The sequence below is a fragment of the Diadema antillarum genome, unplaced genomic scaffold, assembly GCF_040938485.1.
Source record: "Diadema antillarum isolate AM-2024a unplaced genomic scaffold, OU_Dant_1.0 scf00000019, whole genome shotgun sequence".
Lineage (NCBI taxonomy): Eukaryota > Metazoa > Echinodermata > Echinoidea > Diadematoida > Diadematidae > Diadema > Diadema antillarum.
The window spans coordinates 1265452-1287202 of record NW_027270908.1 but is presented as its reverse complement, the minus strand read 5'-3'; the positions used below and the strand labels follow the sequence as shown (position 1 = coordinate 1287202).

At 38.4% G+C, this 21751-nt stretch overlaps 1 protein-coding gene across 1 annotated transcript in view; it reads left to right on the top strand.

The window, feature by feature from the left end:
• The window catches only part of LOC139728488 (E3 ubiquitin-protein ligase HUWE1-like), a 97426-nt gene that overhangs the window by 8082 nt on the left and 67593 nt on the right, over positions 1 to 21751 (top strand). Inside the window, exons 4-16 of the mRNA XM_071639430.1 lie at positions 10205 to 10411; positions 11082 to 11155; positions 11631 to 11772; positions 12424 to 12504; positions 13165 to 13212; positions 14171 to 14239; positions 14955 to 15054; positions 16338 to 16438; positions 17209 to 17270; positions 18488 to 18576; positions 20446 to 20526; positions 20934 to 21022; positions 21572 to 21673. Coding sequence (XP_071495531.1) covers positions 10205 to 10411; positions 11082 to 11155; positions 11631 to 11772; positions 12424 to 12504; positions 13165 to 13212; positions 14171 to 14239; positions 14955 to 15054; positions 16338 to 16438; positions 17209 to 17270; positions 18488 to 18576; positions 20446 to 20526; positions 20934 to 21022; positions 21572 to 21673 — 1245 coding nt within the window. The remainder of the gene's footprint in view (positions 1 to 10204; positions 10412 to 11081; positions 11156 to 11630; positions 11773 to 12423; positions 12505 to 13164; positions 13213 to 14170; positions 14240 to 14954; positions 15055 to 16337; positions 16439 to 17208; positions 17271 to 18487; positions 18577 to 20445; positions 20527 to 20933; positions 21023 to 21571; positions 21674 to 21751) is intronic.

The window sequence follows — 21751 nt, the reverse complement described above, 5'->3', positions numbered from 1 at the left end:
GAATTGAGGTACTGCAGCATTTATTTGTCTGGGAAAATGTTGATTGTCCTGCTAAAATTCCGTTCCTCATGAGTGCATTCAAGAGCCGTTTGACCTGAAGTTTACACTAGAACCTAGACGTTTACTCTTACACTAGAATTTTGTTGACTGTGTGTGTGTGTGTGTGTGTGTGTGTGTGCATATAATATATAGTGTGCGTGTGTGTGTTGATTTTGTCATAGCATGTATATGATGAAAAGGTGTTAACTGAAAATACTGTTATTGAATAGTTTTGATAATTTCTATTTCATTATTTTTAAAGATAGATGGTGAATAATCTAATTTTGTGGGGAACTTGTTTCCCTAGTAGTGTATTGTTTCAGCAGGATCAGTAGTTACTGTAAGTTTAACATAAGATTTAAAGAAAAAATGCATTACAATTTCCAGTAGATTATGTGCTAGTCTGCATTACAAAATATTGAAAGTTGAACTTAACTCTTTCTGATCACATTATTCAATTGGTGTGGAACAACAAAAAAATCCACATTCTCTCGACTCTTGGTGGATAAGAACATTGTATTATTGGTATTAAAAAGGGTATTCCCTGCAACATATTACAAGTATTCCAACTCCCCCCCCCCCCTCCCAACAAAAGAGTAGGACATAATTGATCCTTTAAAGGGATCATGCAGTTTTGGTTGAGACCTATTTTCAGGTTTCTAACATTTTTTGTTGAAATAATGAGAAACTTCTTATGAAATATGAAAGAGCATGTAATTCTATGAGGAATTCAACGTTTATTTGATGGAAATTGGTTTTGAAATGGCTGAGATATCCAAAAAAGAGTGACTCTAAGAAAGTGTGGGACCCACACTTTATTACGATCGCTTTGTTTTACTTTGTTTTTTGATGTTTCAGTCATTCCAAACCCGATTTTCATCAAATAAACTTTGAATTCCTCTTAAAATGGTATGCTCTGTACTACATCATAAGTGTTTTCTTGGTATCTCACAAAAAGTTAAAAGCCCAATTCTCATCCCCACCAATACTGTACCATCCCTTTAAATATCAAACTTGTTGCACATGTTTATGTTATGTGTCCACAAATTGATTGTTTTATTCCATTACATGCAATTCAAGGGATCTTGATTTGCTGCATTGTTGTATATTGCTACAATGTATCTTTACTGATGGTAGCTACAAATTTTGTTGTGATGATAATGAGCTCATAGTCTTGTTTCAGGAACATGCCCCATTCTGACAAAATATCAAAAAGCTTGCATACAGTCATGCCGTGCAAAATTATCAGTAGAACCAGAAATAACAACAGGCAAAGGAAAGCAAGGCATTAACTGAAGTGAATAATGTCTATCTGCAGTCGAAATTTATATCATTTATGCAGTAGTGTGAGCATTCTGGATGTGGAAGTACATATAATATAAATGTTGCAACAGAACAAAAAAGGCCAGATTTGAACTTCAGCTGATCAGCCAATAGGAAAAACAAAAAACAAAAACTGAACTGAACTGAACTGAGTACATGTTTAGACAGTCTTAGAAAGAAAAGCAAGTAGAATACTGTCAGAACTTAATCTTTTTCAAAGGTGTACGAACAAAGGCAATGGAGAATGTCCACGTGGATGTGAGACCGTTTTGATTGTAAATGCTACTCTAGATATGACGTGTTAAAATGTAGTTGTCGACACTGTCCTTGCTTGTGTGAAGCAATGACTCATCCACTTGTGCAGTCTGCAGCGATTGATAAGAGGAGTTTGCCAAACAAAGTAAGGCAATGTTCTGACTGAAAGACAGCCCATTTCCTGTACTACACTATGTCTGCGAAAGCCTATTTTCCTGTGTGCTACTTGGGGATGTTTTCTCTGCGCCGATGAATTCTCCAAATGTATAGAACATACGCTGTATTCTTCTTCTTTTCTTCTTTTTCCCCCTGGTTTCCTACCAAATTGTGAAAAGGTTGTGCAGCTGTAGCCGAGGAAGAAATTCATATTTCTGATGAATGTGTTGAGTTATTAAATGCAATAATGAAAACGGTCTGTGAGATAATACACCTGGACACTGTCGATCTTAAAATCCCGATCAAATAGATGCTACAGAATCATCTGATGTGATACTAATGAGTTGTTCTTGTCTTTTCATTCCATAAAATTGCATGTGATATATTCTATTGCATGAGTACTACGTTGTACAAGATGCGTATGGAATACTTTGACAAATTCTTTAGCCCAAGTAAAATTTATTCCATCATAAAAATTTAAGGAAATTACTTTTGGATAGTTGTGTAGTGAAAACAACAATTTTATGTGAGCAATGTTACAATTAAACAATTTTGTTGTTGTTGTTGTTTGAGGTCTTCTTGATATCTAATTGTCAGAAGATGAATAAGATAATTTTAAGGAATTCAGCTACTGAGCACATGACATTCAAAATAGTGTAATAGAAAATGATAAAATGTGATTAGTAATCATTATAAAAGTATGTACTATGTAAGACCTTTCTAAGAAAAACCGGCCTGGACACACTTGCTGTTGTATTAGAACTACACTAGGCATTTGTATTCAGATGTGACCGTGGCTGTTTTAGTTGATGCTGACAATTTCCTGATGTACAGTATTACTGAAGCATCAACAGTCGTGCATCCGTATGTAATTCTGTTTGCGCATACAATCTGTACAGTGCACATAATGATGTCGTTAGTAGATATTTTCGATCAAGCTGCTTTTGCCCTTGCCGCATACCACTTAAATGCAAGTGTAAGTGTGTTCCTCTTGTGTGTAGTAGAGATGGGGGTAATGACAGTGTAGGGGGCCCCTTTGTGAGATCAGTGCTAGTACTGAAGAGGCTGCCCTGGCTAAATCACAATCTGATTACAGAAAACCATACAAACGTACGTGTATGTGACCTGCCACAACAAAAGGATCCTAAAATCGCTGACGACTGAGCCGAGAAAATCGAGTTTGAAGTCAGATCATCAAAATCCATCGAAATGATTGGATTTCTGTTTTTGGCAAAATTTTGTAGTCTAATGTATCGTCTATCATTTGCCAAAATTTCGAAGCTAAATGATCAAAGGAAAGGCAAGAAATTGGCATTTTTCTGGACTATGATTATCCGCCTTTCAACGGAACAGAAACATGTCGGAAGATTTGGATTTAGCGCTGCAGCTAGACTCCACCCCAAGCAATGAGAGAGCGATGTTATTGGTCAGTGCGTGGCATTCTGATTACTGATTGGTCGTGCATAGACCGCATCGCAGAGGGTGCTAGGAGCATCCCACCTATTGTCAAGCGGTGAAAACTGTCTTGCCTACCCTCGATCATGATAGTATCAGAAAGAAAACTTTGAAGCTGTTTTCTCTAAACGCTGATTTCGTGAACCACTCAACATGCACTAATAATATTAAATCATTGATATCTCCGCAACTGAGTACTTTTACGAGTCGTGTTATACATTGTATATGAAGTTAAAGTGGAAGAGTAAGGGCATAATGTCATGTCATTTTAAGAAAATTGTCCTCCCCGACTTTCGGATCCTTTTGTTGTAGCGGGTCACATTGTATATAGTAAGTAGTGTCAATGACAACAGAACAACACATACTATATTTTGTACATTGTACACAGTATACAAATAATGCACAGGTCTGAGTGCGTCAGTCGGAATTATGTGCATAAGGTACAGTTGTAACTATGGAATGTTTAACCCATGAGGCGAAGCCAAGTGGGTTTAGGCTAAATTCCATAGTTACCGCATACACACTATATTCCGTCTGACGCACGAAAAGACATGTGCGTCATCTGTGTTATAGAATTGGTAATTTTCTTGCCCAAAATCCATTTTTCTATCATGTTACCCGATGACAAATTTACTGTATGCATTTCCTTTTGGCTTGCCATAGACGAGAGCCCAAAAATCATGCATCCAGTATTTACTGGATGCATGATTTTTTTGGCCAATAGGCGTCTCGTTCCTGAGTGTGCGAATGCTTGCTTAGTGCGCGTACCTTTGTTACAAGTGCGCATATTCTTGCTACAAGTGCGAGATAACATGTTTACCACTGTGACTCAGCGTGCGGCCAGTACAAAATCAACACATAATGTGTAACTCTCGACCAATGAGATCGCAGGATTCTCGCTACCCATTCTATAATACATATTGTGTTATCTTGCCTTTTTCCCTAATGTAGCTTTAGAATTTGAATATATTTTTTGGCAATGCTGTGCAAAGTTTGTAGCTTTGCTGGTGTATTTTTAATGAAAAGTAGTACCGGTACTGCAGAAAACTGTACACCATGGTAACTGGGCTATAATGAAGTATTTAGTGTAGGGCCTACACAACATCTTTAGAAAACTTTTCAGTAATATATTTATATAATATTGGATGGCCTTGAGATTAATACAAAGAAATATTGGACGAGCTATGCACAAATATTGGACGAGTCGAAGACGAGTCCTATATTTCCTTGTATTAATCGAAAATAGGACATCTAATATTATCATTATTATCCTACAGAGGATTTTAGCAAAGAATATTTTCACTTACCCTTTCTGTTTCAGAGTGCTGTATGGTCTCCTACTTAGCTACTGTACTTGATCCTGACATGGGGTATGGTACACTCTTCAGTGTTAGTTAATCTACTTCATTCCCTGATAAAACAGTGATCTATGTATCCATGGTAGCAGTCATGTTACTGTTAGGCTGAGATCTAGCTAATTTACACCAGAATTAGATGTTCTTGTATCCGAGATCTGAGACACAATTCACGCCACATCTTCCGTAGATCGTGAAAGATCGAATTACTCGTACACTGTACTGTAGTCCTATGGCCTACTGTACTTACACTGTAGTATACACATAACGTAACATGCATGCAAATGCAAGCGGCGGTGGCCGGCTACATGTATTTGTATATCGCGCGCGGGCTATCTAGCAGAAGTGCTGAGCTGATCAATTGTCGCCTTTGTTTTCATCAAGCCTAAATTTAATTTCCTGGTATGAAAGTGATATTTTGAAAAATTGTATGCAAAACAATTTCAACTAATTGATATATGAAATTTGTTTGTATAAACACAGAATTTTAGAAAAAAACGATGTTTTAGTTAACTCGTGATTGACTAATCACAGACGTTTTTACTTCATATTTCATGTCATCTCGTATATATCTCAGCCAATCACGGTGCAGTTTATAAAAAACTGTGGGGAATCCCCCTCTTGCCGTCCAATATTTTAAGTATTGGTCGCCTCGGCAAAAAAATATTGGTCGAGTTCAACCAACTTTCTAAGTGGGTCGGAAGTTACGATGTTCGTCGACAAAATAACACTTGTATTTGGGCTCTAAAAATCCTCTGTATAGATGATAATATGCAATAGTGTGTACTGCATGTACAATTATGTATACCATCCTTTTGTAATATCAGAGTAACAAAACAAAATCACTGTGTGTGCTTCATGATTTTTTTTTTGTCCCCGCCGAACGAGTTCGAGCAGGGGACTATGAAACGGGCTCCGTACGTGTGTGTGTCTGTGTGTCCGTCCGTCTGTCTGTGTGTCCGTCCGTCCGTCTGTGCGTCCGTGTGTGATCAAAATGTTCGATTTGCTACTCCTTCGCCATTTCTAACCCGATTTTGATTCTGTTTGCTTTATATGATAGCACTACATGGGAGCTTTGAAACTTCTACACAGAATTTCAGTTGTGACCTTTGACCTTGACCTTTGACCTATATTGTACATTTTGCTTCAAAATGCTACTCCTTCGCCATTTCTAACCCGATTTTGATTCCTTTTGCTTTATGTGATGGCACTAGGTGAGGGCTTCAAAACTTCTACACAGAATTTTGACCTTTGACTTCTTTGACCTTTGACCTTGATTTTTGACCTATATTGTACATTGGCTACAAAATGCTACTCCTTCGCCATTTCTTACCCGATTTTTATTCCGTTTGCTTTATGTGATGGCACTAGGTGAGGGCTTCAAAACTTGTACACAGAATTTTGACCTTTGACTTCTTTGACCTTTGACCTTGATTTTTGACCTATATTGTACATTGGCTATAAAATGCTGCTCCTTCGCCATTTCTTACCCGATTTTGATTCCGTTTCCTTTATGTGATGGCACTAGGTGAGGGCTTCAAAACTTCTACACAGAATTTTGACCTTTGACTTCTTTGACCTTTGACCTTGATTTTTGACCTATATTGTACATTTTGCTACAAAATGCTACTACTTCGCCATTTCTAACCCGATTTCAATTCTGTTTGCTTGAAGTGATGGCACTAGGTGAGGGCTTCAAAACTTCTACACAGAATTTTGACCTTTGACTTCTTTGACCTTTGACCTTGATTTTTGACCTGCATTGTACATTTTGCTACCAAATGCTACTCCTTCGCCATTTCTAACCCGATTTCGATTCCGTTTGCTTTATGTGATGGCACTAGGTGAGGGCTTCAAAACTTCTACACAGAATTTTGACCTTTGACCTTGATTTTTGACCTTTATTGTACAGTGGCTACAAAATGCTACTCCTTCGCCATTTCTAACCCGATTTCGATTCCGTTTGCTTTATGTGATGGCACTAGGTGAGGGCTTCAAAACTTCTACACAGGATTTTGACCTTTGACTTCTTTGACCTTTGACCTTGATCTTTTTACCTATATTGTACATTTTGCTACTAAATGCTACTTCCGGCGGGGACATATATTACGCACCGCGTAATTTCTACTTTTCCTTGTTTCTTCATTTTTTGATGGTTTTGCTGTCTGTGCATACATGCATATATGCAGTATAAAAATTGAAGTTTTTCATGTATAGAAATGTTCAGTCAAAAGAGAACCCAAATAAGGCCCAATTTTGATAATGTGGTATGTGTAAACCACAGCACTTCTACACTGTACACATTGTCTTCCTGACTCTGCATGGTTCTCCCTGAAAAAAATAAATGTATTCCTGTCTTGACAGGAGAATATCAGAATCTCCCTGATTTTGGAATTATTTTTGCCTGTCAGTAGTCATGCACTACACAAGTACATGGTACAACAGTACTCCCTGCATATAACTCTTCAGAATTTTCCTGATTTTGTATTTATGCATGTGATGGCAACCCTGAACGGTGTGTCATTTGTACTAGCTCTACATGTTATACATAATACACACTGCCTTTACTACTGACGTACATGTACATTCTTTATCATGTAAAGCTCCCATGAGCGTTCATTTCCTGCTGTCGATGCTAATTGAGATGCGCTGTGATTGAGCCCAATGATCCTGTGCTTTTGACATTATATGTCACAGTGAAGGACATTTTAGAAGGACACACATCGAGTGGTTGCATTATTTTTATACGTGTAGTCACCCCTAATGAGATCTTTGGGATAACATTCTAAAAGTGGGGGGGGGGGGGGGGATACCTTTTACTTGACATTACCTACAATTCAAATGCTCATGTGCATTCTTAATGATGTTAAGCCCTATGTATGAGATGTAAGATACAATTTGCTTGTCTCATATACTTTGTGTTAATACACTCAGCAAGTAAACACACTCTGCAAAAGCAGGTAATGGCTATTAAAAAAACTAATCTTGATAACTCCACTTATCAAAGGCAGCAGATTATGCAGAGAATGTTCTTGAGGCACGAGGTAATGCAACAGTTATTTTTGTTGATTGGGATGCCAACAAAGGATAGTTATCCTCTGCTGCAAAAGTCACTAGACTGGACAATTAAACTGACAATACATAATTTGTGCAATTCCTGCGAAGATGATGTCACTTTGAATCTTGCACAATCAGCCTGAATCTAAAACTGAGATTTTTTTTTTTTTAAATGCCGGGAAGTACATTGTACATTTCATAAGATATAAAAAAGTTGCTTAAATCACTTTTATTATGTATTATATACCTGTACATGTACCGTACGTGTGTGTATGTATTTAATAGGTACAGTACATTTGCAACAAGCAACATATCACATTATATTGAGATTGGATAATTAGCATGTTTATTGGCATTGTACAGGGGCGGATTTAGGAATTCCGGAAGGGGAGGGGGGCGCACACGCCCCCTTTCATTTTTTTCTTTTTATTTCTTTTATTTTAACAAAAAAATAAAGGGGGTGCGTGCCCGGTGTGCCCTCCTGGATCTACCACTGCATTAGGATTCACACATTTAAATGTCGTCCTTCTATGTATAGTAAATTGGTTTCATAAAATGTTGCAAGCATGCCATTGGAAAAGCTCAAGAGAGTATTTAGATTTTATCCAGAGTACCTGCACCACATGCAGTTTAAATAGCGCACAACTTTGCCCCGTACTAATGCAGTCAGGTGTTTAAGCCATTACCACTGCTCTCACCTTGAGGATTGCTGAAGATTGCGCGGAAGCTTGTCTCTCTTGATATATCTGTCAGTGTCCCAGGGTTCACTTTGAGCATCAAAGTGTATTTAAATGAGACTTAGAAAAAAAAAATATCTGTTCTTTGCTTGGTGAGTGCACATTGTTAAAAGCATACATATGTACATACTGTGGAGGACCTGGAGTGTATTGTAATCTACTGAAGTGTGAAAGAGTTATGTGGTATACTGTATGTACATGCATTCACACCCCACCATGAATGAAAAACAAAAGCAAACAAAAGAAAACAGAACTGCCACTCAATGACTGTGTGTACATACATGTACACTATTATATTACCTACAGGTTTTTTTTTTTGTGTGTGTGTGTGTGTGCCTGCGAATGTCAAGCATTTCAGGAAGTCAGTGTACTTTACATACAAAATGTAAATGTTCCATGCCTCTGTGTGTGTGTGTGTGTGTGTGTGTGTGTGTGTGTGTGTGTGTGTGTGTGTGTGTGTGTGTGTGTGTGTGTGTGTGTTTTACAGTACCTGAGAAAAATACATGTACCTGCAGTTGTGTATAGGAAGTGCATAATATACTGTGTATACTGCAGGTACAGGTACTTGGAAGACATGCACCTGCAGATGTTTGTAAACTTTTGAATCGATGACTGTACTTCATCTGTAGTGCTTTGTAATTGTTGGGAAGCCTCAGTTTGTGCAGAAGTATCCATTTCTGTATAACCAGCAGGCTTTTATTACTGTAAAAGATACATGTGTGCTGTCCTCTTGGGAAATAATACAGGTGTACCAGTATGTACATGTACAATGTAGATCCAGTTTCCCTCTCCTTCATATGGAAACAGACAGTTAGATACCACATACATACAGTACATCATTCCCCACACGTGTCTGAAATCCCTGTAGTCTTTATTCAGACTCACCAGGTTTTTGTAGGAAATGGCCTATCATCTTCACCTGAAAATTTCAGTGCATTGAATGTGTACGTTCGGGATTGACCTCCTGAATTCCAGTGTAAAATCATGTGCAAGTTGTACAGTAAAATGCAAAACAAAGGGTCCCATTTCATTTGTTTGAGCTATCCTCCATGAGCAATTACACTTGAAATCCTACTTGAACACTACTACATATTTTATGCAGATCGGCTGTGCCAAGATAAAATGCAAGATAGTTAAGGTGTTGGACTATATATACACTTGAACTAAAATATGCCTCTAAATATTTGTTCCAAAGAAAATGAACAATCTATGCTCTTTCTGTTTACACTAAATATACATCCCTTTTAGGAGGAAGCTCCAAAGATGATTGTGAATGAAATGGCTCTGAGTGGATCTCGTGTGGGCACATATAGCATTTATTACTGTGTAGTGATTGTTGCCATGAATGATGCAATTTATGGCACAAACTTTGTGCAGTAAAGTCTAGGACGTCAAGCTTTTAAGTGTCAATGCAGTCACAGAAGTTTGGCCTGATTCAGTGAGGTGAGCAAGAAAGGCTGCACATTTCCTTTTTCAAAGAGGAAACACTGCCATTCATGCAACAATGTTGAATGATGATGAAATGGGAATTCAGCCTGTGCTTATCTTCAAGAATACAAACAAACATAATCTCTATTAATGTTACTAATTTAGAATGCATTTTTCCCTTTTAGTCCCTGTTATTGCAAAGTCTTCTATGTGTTGTGATAATCAAATAATCCTGACAGAAAAAGCCTGGAATGCTGATTTGCAGCTTTATGTCGAGTATCACGAAGATTACTCTGAGTTCATTATTGCCATTTTGATTAATTTATGAAGAGTTACCATGATATTAGTTGAGATCACTTCCTTATTAAGCTTGGAATCTGCTGTTGCTTTACTTTCTAGTGTGAGCTGTACCACTGGGTGGACGTCCTCGACCGGTTTGATGGCATTTTGGAGGAGGGATGCGCGGCGTCACCTGACCAGCTGTGGCGCCTGTCATGTGACCACCCCCAGAATGTTCGCCTCAAGGAGTCCGTGCACAGCGTGCTGACCTTCACCGCCCTGCTCATCGAGCACAGCTTCTCGAGGCATCTCTACAGCTCTGTTGAGGTACGTTGTAGTTGATAGGCCAGATTATCCCTTTATGTGCCCATGCACTTAGCTTATATTATCTTGTCAAGTTTTTTGTATCAGCTTTCAGTAATCCCATTCAAACTTGACCTACTTTTAATGTTAAAGAGCCTACTCAGGTGTAGCCATGTGTCTCAGTCAAACAAGGAGACCATGGTGACACAAAAGGGATTAAGGGGATTAGGTAATCTCTATTCATTGCCATTTTAGTGTCTAGACATCTGTGCCATTCTGTAAAGAAAGCACTCCAGCCTGCATACCAATCAATGCACAAAGCTCAGTAAGGGTTAACTGTTATTCTGAAACTCATGGACATTTTTTTTTCCCCCACCTAGTGAGGAGCAGGTGACAAGAGGGAAGTCTGTAACTGTTATGTCAGTGGTGGAGATGTCTTTGCAGCCTGTTGGAATTCAACCAAAACTGCTGAAACTATAAAATGCTACCCTGTTGATATTAACTCAGCTGCCTTTTTGCTATAAGCCAAGAGTTTTAACATTAAGCATCATTCAATAGAAGTATAACCAAGCCTGCAGTATACCAACAAATCATTACTTGATGATTACCATTAAATTATTTCCTAAGTTTGGGTTGTTCAAAAAAAGACAAGATACAGTTACCAATAACAGTGTTTGCTGTTTCTCTTCCACAGCACCTTACAACTCTTCTGGCATCCAGTGATATGAATACTGTGCTGGCTGTTCTCAATCTTGTCTACGTTTTCAGGTAAGCAAAATAATCGCTGAGAAAACAAAAGTCATCATTATTTCGTGTGTAGAAATCACTGTTACATGTTGAGAGGAGATTTATTTCCAACAGTTTATGAAGAACAGTGACTTGTTGTGTTCTTGCTTACAGCTCCAATCAGTTTTCTGATGCGTTTTCTGGAGAAGAAACTGAACTGATCGTTGAAAACTTATCTGTTTACTCAACTTTAATTATGTTGTTTTGCTGCTGCATGTTATATCATAATACGTATATTTACATAATGCTGTATTTTATTTTAATGTCATACTTCTGTGTTTTTTTTCTTTCTTTTTTTCCGGATCAATGCGCGTAGAAACATCATTATTAAGCGTTATATAAATGTTATTCATTATCATTATCATTATCTGCCAAAATTTTAGCCATTGTTTTAGTTTTGGCATCACGCCCAAAACACAAATCAAGAGTGCTCTTTTAAATCTTGTGGAATCCGCAGCAAGCGATCCAACTTCCTGATAAAGCTGGCCGCAGAGAAGCGCCAGGAGCTGTTCAGTCGGCTGACGTACCTGGCCGAGAGCTGGGGAGGGAAGGAGAATGGCTTTGGGCTGGCAGAGTGCTGCAAGAATGCCGCCAAGCAGGTACAGTACAGTGTGCCACACAGAGATCATTGCTCATAATGTCATTTATTGGTTCATTGAAGCATAAAAATATCATGGTTCTAAAGTATCGTATGACCTATGAAATCATGCTTTGAGCAAAACTGGTGTTCTCAATCAAAACGGTGAGTTCAAAAAAAGAAACTGTAATCAAAATCTTGTACACAACATGATGATGTCATCTCATAATGACCTGCTCACAAATCTTCATTAAATTCCCCCTTTTTGACATTGATTCAATACAAATGAGTTCTATGCCACAACTCAAATTGTTATAGTCTTGTAATGATGTAGGAATGATGAATTGTAGGGGAAAAGAGTTGTAGGAGGTGTCATAGACGTGAAACCTTATTTTTACATATTTTGTGAACAGGTTAGTGGGAGGGTTTTGAAGTGATGACATCATTGCCCAATCTAGTTTGTGTATCTGTGTTCTGGTGACACTGCTTTGTGAAAACCTGAAACTTTAGATTCCTTTTCGACCATATTGAAGGACCACGTTTTGATAAGCCTCTATCATTCTTTTGTCTCTATTTTCTAAAGTCAGCTTGAGCATAGGGTGCAAAGTACTTTGAGCTTGCAATTGCATTGAAATTGCTGAACTGAGTATTTGCTGACCCCTTTCTCTGACAGGGAATTCCACCCAGTGCAACAACTCTTCATTTTGAGTTCTACTCTGAGAACACGTCGGAAGAAAAAGTTAGCGTCAAGAAGGTAAGTTAAGAGAGATAACGCTTACGTCATATTAATATCTCACGCCGTGTGGGCATGACAGTGTAATCAAAGAAGGTATTTGTGTGTGTGTATGTGTGTATGTATGTGTGTGTGGGGGGGGGGGGGGGGGGTAATGCTTACTATGTAACTTGCATGGTAGGCATGTGTTCCTGTATATCCTCTGTTATGTCTGTGCAATGGTGTCATGTCTGCCATGATGTGTTTAGGCTGCCTCTCTGTCAATATTGTCAGCTCATGTAATAATCTCCCATCAGGGGGGTGTTTCATCAATGCTTGTCAGCGCCGACAACTGTCGGCGCTGACCAATTTCAGCAAAATCCTTGGTTTTGATTGGCTGAGATGCTCTGGTCACTGACTGTTACTATGGTGATTCAAGTTGTTAGCGCCGACAAACGTTGATGAAACACCCCCCAGATTATCATCATTAGGTTAAGTGCGAGTAGACATTTATTGGGAAACTGTTTCGACTTTTTCATTATCAGTAAACATTAGAAAAGGCCATTGATGAAAACTGAAGGATATTGTGATGTAATCATTGTACATGTTTGTGCTGATCCTGTGGTCCATCCTGTAAGAAAGGAGACACTGAAGCTTGATTTGCATTTTATCGTTTCTTCCTCTCCCCATTTTGTTTGACAGCATGCTGTCCAGGCTGTCACTGTTCTTCACCTGGAAAATGTGGACAGAGTAAGTCTCGTGTTCTTTTGCTTCTTTAAACCAATGTGAATATTCACCCATAATCTATATGATAAGATTAGGGAAAGGGGCAGTAATTTGTCAAGTTCTTTGATATTTATTGAGGGTTCCTCTTGATGGGTGGTGGTGGTGGTGGTGGTGGTGATGGCATGGGGATGTATTTATAATGTTATCTCGTTTTCAGTGACAAGAGCACAAGTGTTGTGGAGAGACTGTACAGAGAGACTTAATGTTTAAGAAAGAAGTGTCCTGGCTGCTTTTATATGTCCACTTATCTATTTCGAAAGCTCTGCAGGACATAATTCGTGGCAGCAGGATTGTGTGAGATGTATTGGTAGCAAACACATCTCCATTTGCTATCCAATTGTGCAAAATTTGCGAGTGCCTTTCATATGAATCACTGATAAATGGTCTCTCGTTTTCTTTTCCTACTACATGCAGTAATGCTGATACCAAAAAAATAATAATAATAATAAAAAAAAAAAAATATATATATATATATATATAGAAATTAATTATTTTATATGTGTAAGTAACATGACTCTTGAATGCAAAGGACTGTAGTTTTATCTTAAGCTGCTTCTTATGATTTGTGGGTAGACTTAGCCTTCAAAAACAATGCAACAAAATCTTGCTTCTCTTATTCACCCATTTCATATAATTTTGTTTTGTTAGCCATAGTGACATCGGTATGAAGAGTGGATAGCCTGGCAGAAATTGAATAGAAATGTCTAATTTGACAAAATTTTCTACAGTTATATAGGTTGTATTGATGTGAGGACTGGACAGGCTGATCCTTTTGTAATCCTTCTGGATTATGTTGTGGTCGCATAGAATTCCATTGCACTTTTGCTAATAGCCTCAGGCAGGAATGTGCGAGTGATTGTTGTTGTGATAATGTTTGTGGAAGGGACTGAAGGTAAATGTGGAGGGCTTTTCTTCTTTTCAGCTGTCACATGATCCGGTGGATGTGATGGAGGATCTGCTGTCTCAACACAGTGTGCCGAAAGACAAGCAGGTGAAGAATCACCCAAATTTCCTGTCATATGTTATAAATAAGTATATCATGTATATTTTTGTTGCCAATTTCATTCCCACCATGCTCAGATTGTGTGAGCAAGCCAAAAAAAAAAACAACATTGACAGTTACTCTATACATAATTCTCAGTGTATTGAAAGACATGCTGATGATGGATCACCCAAAGGTTGCTCTCACAAATATATTTTTAATTTTCTTGTGGCTGATTTAATTTAGAGTCTCACCAATCCTCAATTTTATAATAGAGCAAAAAACAAAAAACAAATCAAAACCAAAGAGAGAGAGAGAGAGAGGAAAAAAGTTGTTGCAACATTATGCGTTTATATCAAGTAAATGATTTTGGCTTATCTTCCCATAGAATACCTTTTGGAATTGCATCTGAAACTTGATAGACTATTTATATGTGTTTATCTGAAATTTTAATTCATGGTGGGAAGGAGTATTATCTGAAATTTTAATTCATGGTGGGAAGGAGTATTATCTTGGCATAAATCCTATCAAGCCGTCTTTCCTGCTGACAACTCTGGGTGAAGATAGTCAACACCTAGATTCCTTGTAGTGTTGTTGTTGGGTTTTTTTTTCTTCCCCTTCCAGCAAAGGTATGCAGGAAATAACCATGCACCATAATTGGTATTGTTTGGTTTTGATATGACATCTCATACCAGGAACTGTTTCCTGTTTTATCCCCGCGCAGATGCTTCTCTTTACGCACATCCGTCTGGCGCATTGCTTCTCCAACCACCAGAAGAGGTTACAGTGTGTGCAGGCCAGGCTTCAAGCTTTGTCTGTCCTAGGTGAGGTGCCCTGGAGAATGTTGACCTTTGCTCCCTCCCCTCCCCTTGTGCCCTGGAGAATGTTGACCTTTGCCCACTCCCCTCCCCTTGGGGGAAAAAAAAAAGATACATGGAGCCATTTTTTTTTTTGTATATATAAGGATGACAGTTTTTAGGCAAAAACCTGATTTCAGGCACTGGCAGTTTCAAAGTTCAGGCTTTTCATGTAGATGTGTAGATGTATTTCAGACCCTCTTTTTTTTCACCGTAACCGGTATCCTTGTGATGGTGATGTGAGAAATACTAATGCATCTGCCATAAGCAATTGCCATCTAAATGAGCAGCTTAAATGTTTCAGAGCCAAGAAATATATGTGTCCTGTCAATTGAGATGATATTGCAATGCAATTCTAGTCTTATTAAATCTATCGTACAGACACATGCATACACACTCACACGCATCTACACACCTGCACACACTAACACACACACACACACACACACACATCAACCTGGGTCACAACTCGTCTTGTGATTGTCGTGCTCGTATTTGTACCTATGCATTGGGAGTTATAAATATCATAGTACATAGCGATGAAGAATGTGGAATTTCATTTAGGTTTTGATTTTTTAAAATTCTTTTTCCAAGTTTGGAACCTGATGGTGACAGTAGTAGTTGGTATGCAATGAGATAATGGTCTACTTTTGGTGGAGGTTGTAACCTAAGTTGACAGATGCTATGCTTCCTTGAAGTTCTGGAGTTCTAAACTGTTTTGCTCAGACAGTGATATTGCTCTGAAAAAGAAAATGCATCACATCTTGCAATATTAACATGCAATGATGACTGACATACGGTTTAGATCTCACACTGGGTTTTTTTTTTTTTTTTTTGTCATTCATTCATTTACGTAGCCCATGTAACAATGGTAAAGAGATTATTGGTGGTGTGTGGTAGTTTAATGTGTAGCAGTCAAACTTGTTTGCACAGTACTGTTGTGATTCTCACTTCATATTCAGGTCTCCTTCCAAAAGGGTGCCAGAGGCATACTTGTGCCCTTGCCCCAGGAGATATTAGAGATGCATTGAATACAAAACTAATAGCAAATATTAATCAGCTGACATTACAGATGTGACAGAACATAGTAAACTCGGTTAAAAGCTGTAAAGAGCCATTGGGAATTGTCTTATTTTGTTTATGTAAGTTGTTGATGGAGAAGTTTTCAAATATTGATATGGTTTTGCTCACAAGGAATGGGTGTAAAGTGCATTTCTCTGTTCTTTCTCATACTATTGGCCCTGCTGCAGTTTATTCAAGTGCAATCCAAGAAATCTCCAGTTCATTATTGTACAGTGGCCTCATAGAGGAATTAGTAGATGTCCTGCAACTTGAAGATGCAAAGCTAGTGGTGAGTGTTTTGTCTACTCCAGGGATCAAACCATTTTGACATAGAGACTCTTGACATGACAACATCCTGAAAGATATAGAAAGAGCATACTTGTTGTAATTTCAAGTGATGTGTCATCATAGAAAGTCTTTTGATAGTATTCAACCTTGATGGAATGTTTTTCCCTATGAATTGAAATGCTTTCATCACGAGGTGGCGTGAGGATACCTCAAACCTCCTAAGAAAAATTCAGAATATTTGATTAATATTTTGATTTTCCTATCACCTCATCCAAGCTTATTAAATTTAAAAAAAAAGTATGTCACTGAATTATGGGCATATATCACCACACAAGTGGTGCGCATAATCACACAGATGCTGAAAAAGAAGTACTGGTTGCTATCTTGAAGCAAAAATAAGCTGTTTCGTCAACCTCATTTGCTCATGTACAAGGAAAAATGCAAACGCTCTGCCCTTGCGGAAATGAGCGCAGACATATTCTTTTTATTATTATTTTTTCTTGACTCGACTGTTCATATGTACCTTTAGTGCCTTTGTACTGCCCAACTTGGATGTGTTGATTCTCTTGAATATTGTGTGATGCTGCAGTATGCTCTGAAAATGCAAGTACAATTGAAAGTGTGCTGTCAGCAGTTAATGAGAGTACTTGTAAACCTATGCAGAGTTGCGTAATCATCTTTGCTTTATTGATGCATCTAGCTCTACTTGACGTTTCTCATGACTTGTATGTGGCATTTATTGGGTGTTTGACTGTCTCCTTTTGTTTTCAGGACATAAAGTCTGCATCACTTAGAACTCTTACATCAATCATTCACCTAGATAGAAATCCCGAGTAAGTAATTCTTTTGTATCATGTTTCTAATAGTATGATATGTCATTTATTTCCGAGTGAATGAAGTGTATTCTTCTGCTGAATCCATTCGGTTGACATCCCACTATTCAAAGTGAACACGCTTCATCAAGGTTTGGTCTTGATAATTTGTATGTTAAATGTAAAATCCCCCCCCCCTTTTTTTTTTTGGGGGGGGGGGAGCATTAGATCACATGAGAGCACTATGGCATGTAAAGTATGCAATGTCCTTCATAAATATACCTATGTTTGTAATGCTCTGAATGTGAACATTGAAATGAAGAGATAGCAAAGCCTTATTGTATCATTCATCAGTTTCTATACCTCTGTGCCATTTTTACTTGATACACTTGTGACCAGTGGCCATGGCAAGAGGATGGAGTGTCAATGTTTTGGATGAAATGATGGGGTTTAATCCTGCCCAAGTTATCTACATTTGAAAAAGAAAACAACAGACTGCAGAGCAATTCCCTGTTATATACTACTTGATTCACGGGTCCTTGTTACAATTTTCAGTAAGCATGTGATCCCCTATACATTAGAGACTGCAACATGTGCAAAATAAAATGACAGAGAAAATACATGCAAAATCAAAATAAGTATCTAATGCTAGCTGGGATAAAAGTGGTATAGATGTATTCTCTCTGTGTGTGGTGATAATGGAAAAGAACCGTTCCATAACTCGATAGCCAGTCTACGGTCTCATCCATTTTGTAAATATGCAGAGGAGGCGTGCAGTGTTGTAAATGTGACTGTGTCATATTTGTGATTTACTGTGTACTCTTGTATTCTTCATGTCTTCATTCTTCATGTCTTTTCTTCAAGTGAGAGTTGAAATGATTTCTGTATTAATCTTGTGTAGTATTAATTTGTTAGTGGAGGCCAAATTTCATTATCTTACATGGACCAATGAATTTAATCAGTAATTGCCTCAAGGGGTGATGAGAAGCTTACGACTGAGTAGATAACATTTGATAGGTGTCTAGTGAACCACAGTGTACCCCACAGGCGTACACACTGTACGCCTATGTTTCTATGTGTATGTGTAAGCGCATACATATAGTATGTGTATGTTTAAGGTGTGTATTTGGCCTGTTGGTGCCTCATAAGCTTTACTTCTAGTAATAGGTGCTGCATTGTTCCCAGGGGCAAGTAACATTGTGGGAACTGATGCAAGGTGTATCCCTTACTCTCAGCAGGCTTGTAACCATCATAGATGCGACAGGTGCTGCCTCGTACCACGGCTTTCTACCCGTAATGGTCAGACAGTGCATCCAGGCCATGATCAGTAAGTCCAGTCGTCCACTATGTTTATATTTTTAGCTCGCCTGAGCCGAGAGTTTAAAATGAGCTATTGGGATTGTTCATCGTCTGTTGTGCGTAAACTTTTTATGTTTTAAGTTTCTTCTTAAAAATCCCCAAACAAATTTTCACCAAACTTGTCAGGTAGCATCCCTATTGGATGCCCTCCCTGATAGGATCTCAATTTGTCCAAATTGACACCATGTTCCCCCCGGGTACCCCCCCCCCCCCCCCCCCCCCCCCCCCCCAAATTAAAGAATACTAATTTAAAAAAAAAAAAAAATCTTCTCTTCTAGAACCAGAAGTGATAAAGGTAATTAATGTTATGAGTGAGTAGATTGGTAACTGCAATTTCAAGCTTGTTCATAGCAGTTCCAGGAGTTGGCCCCTTTGGAGCTAGGACCAAATTTGTGGTCAGTTTTCATATTTTGATCTCTCGTTTTTTTAAACGCATAGTCAGATTTTCTACAAACATTATGGCAGGTATTCTGGTCATAGAATATGCAAATAGACACCATGCCCTCATGGAGGTCCCCCAAAACTCCCTAAGGTTACTACTTTTTTCTCAGTGTTTATAACCCTTTCATTCCCAGCTATGTTTTAGACCTTTTGAAATAGCAGTTACCTTTAGTTACCCCTTTCATTCTCAAGATCTCTATGCATCCATTCATTTTGGAGAACAGTGTCTATAATCCTTTCATTCCCAGCTCTTTTGTAGCTCCTTTCAAATTGCGGTTCCCCCTTTAAAATGCCTTTCATTCTCAGTACCTCCATCTGGAGAACAGTGTTTATTACCCTTTCATTCCCAGCAATGTTTTAGACCTTTTGAAATAGCAGTCCCTTTAGTTATCCCTTTCCTTCTCATGATCTCTAAATACCCATTCATTTTGGGGAACAGTGTCTATAACCCTCATAGACCCTTATAGACACTTATAGTGTGTCTATAACCCTTTTATTCCCAGCTCTTTTGTAACTCCTTTCAAATTGCAGTATCCCATTGATATGCCTTTCATTCTCAGTACCTCCTTTTGGAGAACAGTGTGTATAATCCTTTCATTCCAAGCTATGTTGTAGACCTTTTGAAATAGCTGTTACTAGTACCTTTAGTTACCCCTTTCATTCTCAAGATCTCTATACACCCATTGATTTTGGAGAACAGTGTCTATAACCCTATTATTCCCAGCTCTTTTGTATCTCCTTTCAAATTGCAGTTTCCCTTTGATATCCCTAATAAGTTCCTTCTCAGAACCTCCATACACCCCTTCATTTTGGAGAATAGTGTCTTTAACCCTTTCATTCCCAGCTCTTTTGTAGCTCCTTTGAAATTGCAGGTTCTCTATGATCACCCTTTCATTCTCAGTACCTCCATACACCCTTTCATTTTGGACAACAGTTTCTATAACCTTTTCATTCTAAGCTATTTTGTAGACCCTTCTCAAATTGCAGTTTCCTTTTGATAACCCTCTAATCCTCAGGTCCTCTGTATTTACAATTTTACTAAGAGAATACCTTTTATTGAACAGTGTCTGTTCAGTGCATCTTTTGTAGTTGTTTGCACTTAGCATGAAATTATTTTCTTGCCCTTTGTGCTAATGCAGTCTACACTGTATACATGAATAGGCATTTTTCTAGTCATTCACTTTCACTTTTACTGTGGCAGATTCAGAATGGGAGAAATCAAGATGCCCATGTTAATGTGGCTTTCTTTTTCTCTTCATGTAACTATGACCTTTGAGGGGTCATATTGTATGCAGTGAAGCACTAATCTCTGATCACAGGAAGGACCTTTGATATTTTAGTAGTAATCTTGTCTTTGTGCATTTGTTTTGTTCTCTTTTTTTTTTTTGTGTTCCAGATCCTGACATGGAATCCTTCCCTCACAGCCTTGCCACATCCCTCTTTTCCTTCTTGTATCACCTAGCTAGTTATGAAACTGGTAAGTTTTTCTCTTTGCTGTACTGCACCTGCGTATGACACAGATGCAAGAATTTGGATTGGGTTTGGTCTCGTGTTTGTCGGGGGTGGGATGGGAAAGTAGGTTTGACAAGTATTGAATGGACACCAGGAACATTTTTTGCTTCTCCACAGTGATGTCTTAACCAAAGTTTCATGTTAGTGAGCAACATTCTGTACTTACAATAGCAACGTGTTTGCGGAGGGTGAACAAGTAGAAATGTTTATCTTTTTTATTCGTTGTGGATTGTTTAGATCTTTGAAGTGACACTATAATGTGGGCCATTATGCACATCATCTGATACAGTTAAGCTATGTATATTAAAGATATTTATTGCATGAGCCCATGAAATTGCAGCTTTTTCTTTCCCTCCTCGTGTTCTTCCTAAGGAGGTGAGGCATTAGTGTCGTGTGGTATGATGGAATCCCTCCTCAAAGTCATCAAATGGCCGGGAGAAGACGAACAACTCCATACAACGGTAAGCTTTGGTCATCCAATTAACCCTCTGCGTGCTACATTAGTCTCCTATCCATTGGTTTGTTGTTAAAATTGTGCACATTTGACTCATTGGTATAAAGGGGTTAATTGCAGTAGCATCTAGTTTTCCATTAATGTACTACAGGGAAACCCTGTCATAATAAGGTCATGGAGATCGCTTATTTTAGTGTGTTATAGCAGGTACCTCATTGTAAAGGTACTAAGAAGTGAAGTACTAAGAAGGTACAACACAGTAATAGAAAATTGGGAGCGCCGAATTCATCTTGTTAAAAAGAGTACCTCATTGTAGGCGAGCTCGTTAAAATGGGTTTTCTCTACGTGCAAGGAGTATATAGACCTAACTCAGAACCATACTGCCATTGGTATTGAGGTAGGATTATGTTAAAATAAATAACCATTCTACTTCTCCAGGTCTGCATATGCTACTAGGACATAGTTTCAGTGTGTGATGTGGGGGGGGGGGGGAAATTACTATAAAGCACTGTGAATTTATGTTTACATTGTTTTTCTGCTTTCCCCCATTTTCCAGTTTGTCACGCGGGCAGTTCGTGTGGTGGATTTGATCACCAATCTGGACATGGCTGCCTTCCAGACTCACGGGGGACTGTCTACGTTCATCAATCGCCTTGAGGTAAGATCAGATGCGAAGAAAATGACTTCAGCAAAACAAATGATGGAATTGATTTACCAATGTTTTCAACTGTATCAT